Source organism: Passer domesticus, chromosome 6 (assembly GCF_036417665.1).
Source record: "Passer domesticus isolate bPasDom1 chromosome 6, bPasDom1.hap1, whole genome shotgun sequence".
Lineage (NCBI taxonomy): Eukaryota > Metazoa > Chordata > Aves > Passeriformes > Passeridae > Passer > Passer domesticus.
Genome location: NC_087479.1, coordinates 17,631,233 through 17,644,752, shown reverse-complemented (window position 1 = coordinate 17,644,752; position 13,520 = coordinate 17,631,233). Strand labels below are relative to the sequence as shown.

General features: G+C 37.7%; 1 protein-coding gene across 2 annotated transcripts in view; it reads left to right on the top strand.

Moving 5' to 3' along the window:
* TTC8 (tetratricopeptide repeat domain 8) overlaps window positions 1–13,520 on the top strand; it is a 42,262-nt gene that overhangs the window by 24,674 nt on the left and 4,068 nt on the right. For both annotated transcript variants that reach the window (XM_064423632.1, XM_064423633.1), the window contains 6 exons: window positions 2,392–2,477; window positions 4,422–4,509; window positions 8,013–8,123; window positions 10,605–10,744; window positions 11,879–12,053; window positions 13,313–13,435. In XM_064423632.1, the coding sequence (XP_064279702.1) occupies window positions 2,392–2,477; window positions 4,422–4,509; window positions 8,013–8,123; window positions 10,605–10,744; window positions 11,879–12,053; window positions 13,313–13,435 (723 nt within the window). The remainder of the gene's footprint in view (window positions 1–2,391; window positions 2,478–4,421; window positions 4,510–8,012; window positions 8,124–10,604; window positions 10,745–11,878; window positions 12,054–13,312; window positions 13,436–13,520) is intronic.

The window sequence follows — 13,520 nt, the reverse complement described above, 5'->3', positions numbered from 1 at the left end:
CAGATTGATTTTAAATTAACATGTTGTGCAGACTCAATACTGATTTGTACTCAAACTGTACAATTCAAAACTCAAAGTTTGCAGCAAACTGAAATTTAAATATGCTAGCAGTTTGTACTGACATGGCAAGGTGAAAGGTTTTACTTTTAAAATGCTATTTTAATCTATTTACTGATATTTCAAGGGCCACATTGTCAAAAGATTTTTTTTTTTGTAATACCAGCAAAAGTTTTTAACTATTAGCATGTACGAAGCCTTCTCAGGGAAACACTTCTAAGAAATGTTTGTAATTTCGCTAGGATTTTTTGATTGAAGTTATTGTAATTGGTTGTAAAGTATCAGAAATAGGATCTTCCTATTCCTTTCCTTTTTCATTAATTGAAAAATATAAAAATGGGATTAAATTTCATAAGCTAACTTCAAAATGAAGTCATGCTTTGCTTCTTGATGCTAGTAGAAGATGCCAAGATCAACAAATAAACTGCTGATGTTACTGTCTACTATGCCTAAAGCAGTCTTAGTTCCCATTTTCCAATCACAGCCAGAATTGTTAGCCTTGCATAAAATAGTTATCAGAAGCAATTAGGGCACCAGAAGGAAACCTGGATGTGTGTCTACAGAAGGGATTATTTTCTGAAACTCAGTCCTCCTTCTTGAGCCCTTGCCATCAGAGAGCTCTGAGGAAAGCTCTTTGGAGCATGGTATTGGCAGAATGATCCTTACTCCTCTGAAATGGCTGCTCCTGCTGCAATAGAAGCAGGTGTGGTATTTCACAGTCACCCAGGTTGTTTATACATCTGTAAATGCAACAGAAGTAACCAATGTTTAACATCAACTACTTTCACAGATTTTCCAGTACTGGGACCAAATTGCTTATGTGCCATCCCATGAAAGGAAGAATCTGCCCAGAAGGGTGTCCGTACCATTTCTGTCTAGAAGCAAGCTTATTCCCCATTATAGTTGTAGCATCTAAAGGCCCTGTTGGGCAATTTGCAAAGACATTAAGAAACAAAGGGCAGCCAATCCAAGAGCTGCCATCTGAGGCCTTCAAGGATACTACCTAACTTGAAGAAGCAATGAATTGAGAGTTGTAGGTTTACCTGAATTTTCTGTCTCCTGTCAGAGAGGCAGGGAATGATGATAGCTGTCATCTTAGGGAGAGCACTGATGCAACTACTTGTCTTGAATTGCTATAGAAAACAAATTATTCTTTCATTCTCACAAAGCCAAAGGAGAGCAACTTGTCTAAATTGTCATATCTCCACTGACTTTTCTTCATTATGTCAGATCTAAATCCATTGACTGCTAGCAGAAAGAACAGGAATCCAGTGTAGGTGTAGATGCCACTAAATTGGGCTCTTGCAGCATTTCAATATTCAGATAATTTTTTTTCTGGAATTATTAGTTTCTCTGCTACTGAGTGACTGGTGCACAGAACTTTTACCTATTGTTCGTAGTAAATAACTTGTTCCTGATTTCTGTGGTCTGCAAAATGTTTACCAAAAAAGCAGGCAGGAAAGTTTGGTTCTTTGTTATAAAAACACTGCTAAAGCTTTTTACCCTACTTCTGATGATATCCTGAAAATATAACAAACATAACATAGCTTTGATGTGTTCTGAGATAAAATGAAATTAAAAAAAAAAAAAAAAGAAACATGAGTGTTTCTATGGTAGGTTGTGGTACTGGAAAGACATATATTTGTTTTACCAGAGGCATTGAAATTATAGCTAAAACATGAAAGGCCATAGATTGTGGCTGTGGTCGCTGATCAGAGAACATTGATTAGTTTACTTGCTTTTCCAGTATACCAGACAAAAGAGATTGTAGACCTCCACCATCTTTGACAGATGTCTGTTTTTTAGAGTATTTCTCTGTTTTTCTTGTAATAAAATAATTGTTTACATTATAGACTTTTTAAAGGAAGAAATATTTCTTATTGTACACATTTGAGAGTTTCCAGAAGTGATGGCAACCTAATATTAGCAATGAGATTAAAATTTCTGCAGTATTTCAAACTCACTTATTTCTTTTTTTATTTCTTTATCTTTACTTGGTTTTAACAACTTTTACTGAAAAAGGATGGGAAGCTTGGAAAAAGTGTTTCTGCTTAAACAAATACTGTGTTCTGAAGTGGCACTGCTGGAGTCTGATCAAATTAATTTTCTATTTTCTCTTTGATTTAGAAGAAACAGTTTGGATTGCTTATTTTTGTAGGGACAAATAAAGTTTTCAGCTATTTTATGCATTGAACTGTAAAAGTAATAAATAAAAAGCAGTGCTTCCACCTCAATTTAACTGGACTTTTGCTCAACATTTTCTCTTTACAAAAATCTTTACTATGTTTTCTTTGTGTAAACATTAATTTTAAGATGATTGATTTATTTTGGAAGGCTCTAGATTTGGCAGCCCTTGCCACTGAGTATGCACAGTTCAAGGACTGGTGGTGGAAAGTCCAAATTGGAAAGTGCTACTATAGGTAAGCCATTGTTCATTTCTTCTGTGGTGAGTGATTGTGAGTGCAGGACTTGTACTGCTGGGTGTGTTGGGCAGTGCTGAACACTGAGAAATAGCTCAGAAAGTGTTTTGTTGGAGAGTGCTGTGCTTACAGTTAAATTTCCTTTAATGTACAAGGAAACCACTGCTTGAGATGAAGGCATCCATAGTGAGTAACTGAATTAGTTGCAATTTTGCCTTTGTTAATGGATTTTAAAGTAATTATTTGAAAAGTCAGTCAATAAATGCAAAGAGCTATTGTTTAAAAGACCACATTAAATAAATATTTACAGTATTAGTTTGAGAAATAATCTGTCAATGAGGGCTTCAGATTGATGAAATAATACAGAATAAAATATTCATGTTAGACACTTTCTGCCAGAATTACATTGCCCAAGAAGTACCAGTTAAAAATATGCTGAGGCCTAAGGCTGCCACCCCATACACAAGCATCAAATCAGAGTAGGATAATGAGAAATATTAGCAATTCTTAAAACAGCTACCCACCCTTTCCTTCTTCCTGGGCTCAACTCCACTCCCTGTTTTCTCTACCTCCTCCCTTCCCAGCAGCACAGGGGCACAGAGAATAGAGGTTGCAGTCAGTTTGTCTCTGCTGCTCCTTCCTCCCCAGGGGAAGGACTCCTCACACTCTTCCCTTCTCCAGCATGAGTCCTCCCCAGGGTCACAAGTCCTGCTAGTAGACCTTCTCCAGTGTGGGCTCAGCTCTCCCCAGGGCCACAGGTCTTTCCAGGAGTATGTTCCAGCATGGGCATCCCATGGAGTCACAGCCCCCTTTGGGCATCCACCTGCTCCAGCATGGGTTCCTTCACAGGCTGCAGGTGGATCTCTGTGTCCTGTTAGTCCACCATGGGCTTCAGGGCAAAGTCACAGCTGCCTCACCATGGTCTTTACCAAGGGCTGCACAGGAACTTCTGGAGCACCTCCTCCTGCTCCTTCTGCACTGGCCTTGGTGTCTGTAGAGTTCTTCCCACAAATTCTTACTCCTCTCTCTGCATGCCATTGCACTGTTTTTTCCTCCTTCTTAAATGTATTATCCCTGCATGTTACATTATTCCTATGCTGATTATGGAGGCACTACCACTGTCATGGGTGGGCTCAGCCTTGATTCCATCTTGGCATTGGCTCTGGCATTGGCTCTGTCACACGTTGGAGACATGTCAGCTTCTTGTAGAAGCCATTCCTGAATCCCCCAGCTACCAAAACCTTCTCATGCAAACCCAACACATGAGTTTAGAGGCCATTCATTGCTTTCAGGATTTTTATGAATCATGTTATAGAAACTAACGAATCCAAGGAATTCCAGGATCCCAAGCTACCTTATGTCCCCATTGACCGTGCTTCTTTGTTTTAGCTGGCTTGTTCTGTTTGTGCTTTGCATTTCTTCAGCAAGTATGTGCTCTTTGGGTGAAGGAAAGAAAAAGCAATTTACATATGAGAAAGTGTGCCATTTTATGTTGTTAAAATTGCACAGTCCTCTTAATTTGTAGTTATGTAGCTCTTATAGATTAGTGCAAAACATTTGACTGTAATTATGCAAAATAAATGCCTTTGAGATGAAATAGACTCCTGTGATGTTCATTCACAGTGGAGATTATCTGTGTGATCTTTGCCATGTGTGAGGAAATTCTGGTCTGAAACAGTTTGGGTAGAGTTGAGACATTAATTGATCATTTTCTACTGTCTGTTTTAAGAGCAGGAGGAATTCCTGTGAATACGAGTACATAATTTTTCACAATGACATGTTTTTTGTTAATGTACACACAAGTATGTGGTCATAAGGTGTGCTTTCAGGCAGTTTATGTTTGGTTTAGTTTGAACTCCTTCATTATTTAATAAGCTTATTAAAAAATCCTGAAAAAAACCACAGTAAACAATTACCTTCTATATGTATCTGTTGTCTTTTTAGGTTGGGATTATATCGTGAAGCTGAAAAGCAATTTAAGTCAGCCCTTAAACAGCAGGACATGGTTGATACAATCTTGTACTTGGCAAAAGTAAGTCATAGATACATCATTGTGTGTAAAAGTGTGTGGTCTCCATGCCTGAGGCAATACATGCTAACAGTTGCAATGGAAGTCGATAGTTTATGAAATTATTTTCAAGCTCCCAGATTTCACAAACAAGATTTTAAAAATGTTCTGTTACTGGATTCTTTGTTCTAAATTCCAGTGAGGATTATGTAGCTAAAAAAAATTATTGGACTTCCAGTATGAAGAACAATGGTCTCCTAGGAAACCAATGCAATAAATCTGTAAATAAAGAGCAAAGCTCAAAATCCTAGTTTCACAAGCAAAATCAAAACAAAGCGAGCTTAAAGGAAGCAATCGGAGACCTTGAAACAGGGAATGTTCTGTCAAAATAAAGGCATTAAAAAGCTTTAAAAGAACAAGTGGTACAGATGAGTCTCAGAACTACTTGTTTACCAGAATACACATTAGTTTCTAAACATTTTCTAAGACATTCAAGAAAAGGTGGCCTGTGAGAAGCTAAAACTGCATTTTTGTTCTTGGTGTCCTGGAAGGAGATGAAACCAGTTGCTCTTTATTGGTCCCCTTAAGCTGGCTGTCAGAGGCCTGTCCAAAAGTCATCACTGCTAGTAAATAACTCAGATATTCATATGTGCTTTTCCTGAGCAATTTATGTTTTGTATTTAAATGACCATCATTGCTATCTAGAGATGTGTCTCCAGCACTGTGTTTGAAGTTCATTGAAGCTTATTAATTTTCCTGTCTCTATCACAAGTCATTCTAAAAAATACACAGGATCACAAAATAGTTTCGGTTGGGAGGGATGCCAAAGATCATCCAATTCCAATCACCCCCCTCCCTCCCCCATGGACAGGGATGCCTTCCACTAAACCAGGATTCTCAGAGCCCCATCCAACCTGGCCTTGAACACTGTCAGGGATGGGGTATCTACAGCTTCTCTGGGCAACCTGTTCCATTGCCTCACTGCCCTCATAGTGAAGAATGTCTTCTTACTATCCAATATAAACATATCAATTTTCAGGTCAAAGCCATTCCCCCTTGTCCTGTCACTACATGTCCCTGTGAAAAGTCCCTCTTCAGCTTTCTTGTAGGGTCCTGTCAAGTGCTGGAAGGCTGCAATTAAGTGACCCCACTTCCTTCTGTTCTCCAGGCTGACTCAACTCTCAGCCTTTCCTCCCAGGAGAGGTGTTCCATCCCTGTTATCGTCTTGCTGGCCCTTCTCTGGACTCACTCCATGAACTACACAGAATTATTCACTTGGCAGAGTAATTGGATTAACAAACAGTGATTCATTACAGGAGATTTGCATCCCCCTACATCAGTACTAGCTCAGGCAGGAGCTGCATTTGAACTTCCACCTCCCACTCTATAGACCAGCTTGCTCAAGCATAAAACATTGCACAGCATAATTTAGTGACTGTCAGTGGACAGGCAATAAAGTAAGGCACAGAGATATGGCTCAATTTAATAGAACTGAAAAAATCAGGCTTGAGTTAAGCAGTCATTAAAAAATAATAAGATTGCATAAAGTTCTGTGGAAATATACTGATACTAAGATACTAGTTAGTTTTGTTTATATTCATTATTGCAACAGCTATCTGGGTTTTTAATAATATTTTCTTGAAAGTGATCTCTCCCAAGTTTACAAAAAATTCTAGTTTACAAAAATATAAAAGACCAAAAGAAAAAAAAAAGAGTCTTTAAAGCAGTCAGGACCTGCTGTGAATTTACAAAGTATTTCATGACCTAGAAGAGCTAGAAATGGGATATTTTTACAAGAGATAAACAAGAGACCAAAAAGAGAATGGAGCTATTTTGCTTTTAATATATAAACCATAATTACTGTAGCTGTAGTAATTCTAAAGAGCAAGTTTCCCCAAAGCAACTGTGAGTAGGTGGAAATTGCCCCACCTGTTTTTTAATTTCTTTTGCCATTTATCTAGAGAGCAGCTCTACTGTCTACAGAGATGTTGGATCGTGTGATATCACACTGATATGGGGATTACATAGTACAGTACTGTGGCTGTGTGGTTTTAGCGTCTGAAGTGAGTGCATCTTTGGAGTCAGCCTCCAGATAAAGCAATAGAGCAGATTTAAATCATTAATGTTCAGAAAACATACTTCATAAACAAAGATAAAAATATAAAAAAGGGAGTTACTAGGGGGTCTAGGGGAGTTTCATACCGTCCATTTTTTCAATTGGATGCATCATTCATGGTTAACGATGTAATTAGGGCAGTTCAAATCTACTAAGTACCATGCCCTCCAAAACCCTTGCTCTTTTGTAGATTTCCAGAAGAAGACATTAACTTTCTAGCTTAATACAGGAAATGTGAATGACATTAGACGAGTAAGTGTAAAAAATGCCTGTATTTTAACATTTTGCCAACAATGACCAACTTGGAATGGCAGTCCCTTTCTTGGAAGCTGACAGTTGTCAGCTCTTTGATAATTAAGAATGTCATTGAGTGGTCATAGGAAAGATTGCTTTGCACATGTCTACAGCAGTATATATCCATGGAATTGCAAAAAAACAATGTACAGTTGTAATTGTTGGCAGTCAGAAGTCCATTAAGGGCAAAAGCAGAAATTGGAGGTTTCTCAGTTGTTCAGCTAACACTAATATTTGTTTAACGTTTCATCACAGAAAGCTTGTATCAGGATAGCAGTCAAAGATTCTTTCTCTTCTTTAGTAGTATCTAATATTAGAACTGATTAATATACTATTTCTCCAACAAAATCCTTTTCCATTCAGTGGGAGATAGAGAAATCATTCTAGCCATCTAGTTTCCCAAAGCATGAGTGCAGGGTTTTTCCCTTTGCTGTAGCTGTGTTTACCGTACCCAACAGCAGGAGGGCTTTACAGCTGTACTCTTAGACAACTGCTGAGGTGGTCCCTGTCAACACTGGACATATTGGATGTCCAGTTCTCACACAATTATTATCCACATTGCATGTTTTCATAATCAACACAGAAGCCAAATTCACAGTGGCAAAACTGCCCTCTTTCTATAGGATTCTGTTGTTTGTGACAGGGAAGGTTGGTTGAGCAGTAAGGAAACTTGAAAGTGTCACTGCTCTGTGCAGTGCAGTCTTATTCGACTAAGTAAAATATTTTGATATTGCAGCACTATCAACCTGAAGATCCTGTTCTTTCAAGCCCAAGTTTTTGAAAATACATTAAATAGGGAAATATTCAAGGTGATACCTTCACCTCAGTGTCAAACTATATTTTATATGGTAATAAATAACAGGATATTTTAAATTAGTAATATTCAAATAAATCATGAATAGGTAAATTTAATTATCTTAAGTTGCGTATTTTATCTTCATTACACAGATTTATTCATTATTCACTCCATTATTTTCCCAGTATTATTCATCATCTCAGCTAATGGTTTCCTGTATAAATGGAGGTGTCATCCCTTTTATTTATCTCCCTTGATAAACAGCAGAACATGTATAAAAGTCAGACATTTGACATCTATATACATTTTTTATTTGCTTAGGTGTATTTGCGCTTGGATCAGCCTGTAACAGCTCTGAACCTTTTCAAGCAAGGGTTAGAGCGATTTCCTGGAGAAGTGACTCTTATTTGTGGAATTGCCCGAATCTACGAGGTATGCACCCACTATGCAGTCCTTACAGGGGCCAAGTGTAGCTGCTTGAGCAAGAAAAGAGGCAATAGTTGAATATAACTAAGGTCATCAAAAACCAACTGTGCTGATTTTCAGTGTCACTAATGCAAAACAGGTAACTTTCCACAAAGGTAACAAGGTAATGTCACGGGAACCCTGCAGGCTTATTTGTTTCAATGATTAATCACATCATTGAGATCTCATTTGCCCTTGGCATGCAGAAGCAAGTCCATATTAAGTCAAGTTGTCCAGATGTTGTCCTTGCTAGTTTATATATATTTCATCACTAAAACTGCTCAAGTCATCAACCAGCAAAATTAAACAGCAAAATAGTTTATTTGTCTGTGTTGTCTTTATTAGCACTCTGTGTTGTCATTAGTCTCTTAATGCTCTGAGAAATTGGGTATTTTCACATCAAATGGTGAATTTCATATTGTTTTTCCACTGAAAGTTGGTAAAGTGCTATTCCAGAACAAATGTTAAAAACAAAGTAATGAATTTTTTTTTGTCTGTCTATATTCATGCTTGGCATTCTATCCTGTTCTCATCATTCTCATCTAACCCCTAAGCCTTAATCCATTTTCATATTAAATCCTTTTTGTCCTTCAGCAACAAAAAAACAGCTGCATAATTTTGGAGGCTTTTCTTTCTGAATTGTTGAATAGTTTTTAATATAGATGTTATTTTGCAGAACCGTACATAACATTGCATAACCCTTTAAGGAATTATTAAAGAGCAGCATATATTTGATAGGATCTGGTTTTGCACTGACACTTGAGTGAAGGATTTTAGCTTCATTAGCAAAGATTTGCACTGCAGCATAGGGCTGCTTTCATTATATAGACTCACAAGTGGAATATATTTATCAGACATCTTAATCAGAGCTTTTCTTCTCAGTCACTAACTTTTGACAGTACAAAGATTTGTAGAGCATTTTTGATTTAAAAAACCCTATGTAATATTTTAAGGGACTACTTTATTACTATTTCCTTGAATGACAATAAATCCCTTTTTTGGGAGCTAAATACACTGCTGAGGTTATATAAAGGCTTATTCTTTATTTATGTTGGGAACACATTGTATCTACAGCACACAGGTAGAAATTATTCCTATACAAACACAGAAACAAATTTTATTTCTTAATTTATTTTTTTTTCTTGTAGGGGATAGGTTCTCAGGGCCTTGCACCCCTCAGAAACAGTGCACTGTCATTTATAGCAGTGAGTTTACCCTAATTCATCTTCCAAATAGCACACATCCAAGCATATATTTATATACAATACAGTTACCTTAAGTGTCATATCCTAGGTAGTACAAGTTTTGGTAAATTCATGATTCTTGTTTTCAAAGGCACATAATAAATTTTCATATGTAATTATATTCTCATTTGCATTCAGAGCAATTAATGACTTGATTTAAAAAGCATTGAAAATAGTTGAGACGTTGTCTGGGGAAGTCAGTCTGTTCTGTGTTACCATGCTGGAAACTGCCTGCACAGTTCTGGGTGTCACAAGACTGTGCAAGAAGGGGCAAATGTCTATTGCACGTGGGGCTGCTCCAGCACGGGTCCCCAGGTGACAAGGGTCACAAGTCCTGTCAGTGAAACTGATCCAGTGTGGGCTCCTCTCCTCATGGGGCCACATGTCCTGCCAGGAGCCTGCTCCAGCACAGATTTGCCACAGGGTCACAGCCCACAGCAAGGTCACCTGCTCCAGCATGGAGCTTCTCCACAGGCTGCAGGTGGATCTCTGCTCCCCTGTTGGCCTCCATAGGATTCAGGGGCTCAGCTGCCTCACCATGGTCATCACCACAGGCTGCAGGGAAATCTCAGCTCTGGTGCCTGGAGCACCTCCTGCCCCTCCTGGACTGACCTTGGTGTCTGCAGAGCTGTTCCTCTCACATATTCTCACTGCTCTCTTCCTGGCCACAATTACATCTGTGCAATATTTTTTTTTTCCTTTTAAAATATGTTGTATGTTATCACAGAGATGTAACTACCTTCTCTGATGAGCTCAGCCTTGAGGCCAGCAGTGGGTCCCTCCCAGAACCGGCTGGCATTGGTTCTGTTGGATGTGGAGGAGCTCTGGAAGCTTCTTACAGAAGCCACCTCTGTAGTCCCCCTTCAACTTCCAAACTCAATACAACAGGCTGTCCCTCTTTCTAAAAATAAAACTCAAATAAATTTCTTTTTGTAGCTGTGGCATAGAGTTAATTTCAGGTAAAGATATTACTAATAAATCAATATGCATTCCTGTCATGGATATGTGTGCTGCTTGTGAAGATGCCAGACAGTGGTGTTGAACGGTACAATCAGAGAACTTTAAGAACATATATAATTAATCTCAATTAGGTACTCTACAGGGCATAGATAAAGCATTCAGTAGATTAACATTTTAATGAGTTTCACATTAAAAATAGGTGATAAACAGTGGAAGTAATTGGAATTTTTGTCTAATTGTATAGGAAATGAACAATATCTCCTCGGCTGCAGAGTACTATAAAGAGGTGTTAAAACAAGACAATACTCACGTGGAAGCCATTGCATGCATTGGCAGTAACCATTTTTATTCAGACCAACCTGAGATAGCTCTGCGGTTTTACAGGTATCTGTACTTATGCAGAGGGAGGGAGGGGGAACAGAATATGTGAGAAGGTAATATAAAGGTAATACAATATCTTTGTAATGCAGGAAAAAATTAATTAGGAGATTGGCATAGGAGTATGAATGAATGAGCATTTGGACAAATATTACCCTAAAATCAGTGTAACAGCTTCTGTATCTTTTTATACAGTGATAAATACATCACTACAAACTTGTAATCATTACATGAGGAGGATGTAGCGGTATCAACATGGATTATCATTCAACCAAAAAACAAGGAAAGTTCTTTCACAGCATGAGGCAGTTTGAGAACAGTGGATCTTAACTTCAAATGCATACAGAAGGCACATGGACTTCTTTAGTCCTTACTCCACCTGAAGTGACCAGGTGTTGTGACCACAAAATCCCTGACTTGGAATGCAGGCCGGGCTTCCCGTGTGCTTTACTGAAAGCAGTGAAGAGATAGTGTTAACACTGCTGCTTGATTTTTATTTCAATACAGTCAGAGTGCAAAGGAGCTTGACTTTCCCTTGCTCAGAGCAGATTAAGTCAGCAAGAGCACTATCACTACATTTCTGTTGGACTTGAGCTCTTTTATTCTTTAGGTTCAGAAACTCACAGTCATGCTGCAGACAGCAGCCCTCTTTTTCTCTGGCCCTCATAGCATTTCTGTTTATTCCTATAAATATGAATAAACAGAATTTTTATAATACGTCTCTATTTTAAAAGACACATTAAACAATATCAGTGTGAATCAAAATATACTATTACTAATTAGAGCAGTTCTGAAGGATGGGGATCAAGCAAAAAATTGGAGTCTTAAGAATTACATAAAGTAACTGCAACAAACTACAACTTGATTGATGTCGAGGGATTGGAAAGAGGAAACAGAAAGTCTGCTACATCTCTGTCTTACAGTAAAGTCAGATCATGTAACCCAGTCAAGAAGACAGAAGTTACTAATTTACACATACTTTTGCACAGTTGTGATTCTAATAAAAATACCTTGCACTGTCCTTCATGAAACTAACAAGTGTGAGAATAGGGAGAAGGGAGGAGAGAACTTTGTCTTTTAGAGTAAACTCCTACTTGAAATTAATAAATTTTTTTTTAAAAATGCTTTCTTTCAATCTAGACGGCTCCTGCAGATGGGTGTTTATCACTGCCAGCTCTTTAACAATCTGGGCCTCTGTTGCTTCTATGCCCAGCAATATGATATGACACTATCTTCATTTGAACGGGCACTGTTTTTGGCTGAAAATGAGGAGGAGACAGCAGATGTGTGGTACAACTTGGGACATGTGGCTGTGGTATGGAAAATATTAACCATCTTTCTGAATCAGTAAAATTTATTTAAAAATGTAAAAAAATAACTGGGAAGGAGTAATTTCCCTTCTTAGAAATACAATAGTGTACAGGATAAAGTCCAGTACAGATGGAATGTTTACTTGCACTTCAGTAGGGGAAGAAGTAGCAAGAGAAAAACTCTGTACTTTACAGAATGTGGCTTTCTCCTGCTAAAAGATGCTCACTCCCTACTGTCTTTAATTTTCACATCTTTCTGAAAAAATTACAACATATACCAGCCCTTGAAGGCCTTGGCTGCAAAAGAAGATAATCTGACCAAAAAAAAATTAATTCAATATATTTTTCTAGGAACTATTATTTGTTTTGCATGGAGAATTAGACTGATTCTCATCATAAAAATACACATTCAACAGCAAACAGCCAATACTAAAGCACTAAGTAGGTCATAGTTGAGAAGGTATTTTCCTCTGTGGTAAAGGCAGCTATAGAAATATTGTGTAGTTATGTGATAAATTTTGTTAAGTTTCTACACAAATTTTCTTACAGTCTTGCCCATTTTCGCAGATGTTCTTCAAGAAGTTGTGTTGGATTTCTCTTTAGCTACATGCCCAGAATAAGTTTGATGAATAAAGTTTTTGACATGAGTTTTCTAACATGAGTTGTCTTCAATTGCTGATAATGATTTGAGTCAGAAACACAACTGTGTCTTGTACTGCAGCTAGGATAAACACAGTAACTTATACTGCCTTAAAGATTGAAATTTGAGCTGATGTGCCTGTATTTTTCAGCATTTGTCACTTTTGATGTTTAACCTGATGCTGTGTCAGTCTTAACACTACAGTAGTATTAGTCAGCTGCTCCATCTGAGAAATGAATCTTTCTTAACTTAAATATGTGTAGAGACAAAGAAGCAAGATTACTTTCTCTCTGAAGAAATCTCAGTTTTTCTTACCCTGCCATAGACAGTAGCAGATAACATAATCTTTAAATGCCATTTTAATCATCCAAAAGTTAAATTAGATGAAATGAATGTCACTTGAAGCATGGAAGTTTATGCTGGAGAGAAATTATTCTGTCTATAGGAAAAATAAGGAAAAAATGAGAGCATCTGGGAAGAAAGCACATATGTTTCTGATTGGCATGTTTTTATTGTAATTTGCATTCCATTGTAGTACTTATGGGTGAAAAGATACTCCAAAAACCAAAACAGTGCATGTTGTTTCCAATCTTTTCACAAGTGAAAACACAGTTTTTCTTTTAGGGCATAGGAGACCTGAATCTGGCTTACCAGTGTTTCAAGCTGACATTAGTCAACAATAACGACTACGCAGAAGCTTACAACAACTTGGCTGTGCTGGAAATGCGAAAAGGTCACACTGAACAGGTCAGTGCTGAATCCTGCCGAAGGAGAATGCTTCATTTGGGCATTTTGTATTTAACAAACATCATTTCTGTGAGGTGGAGGCATC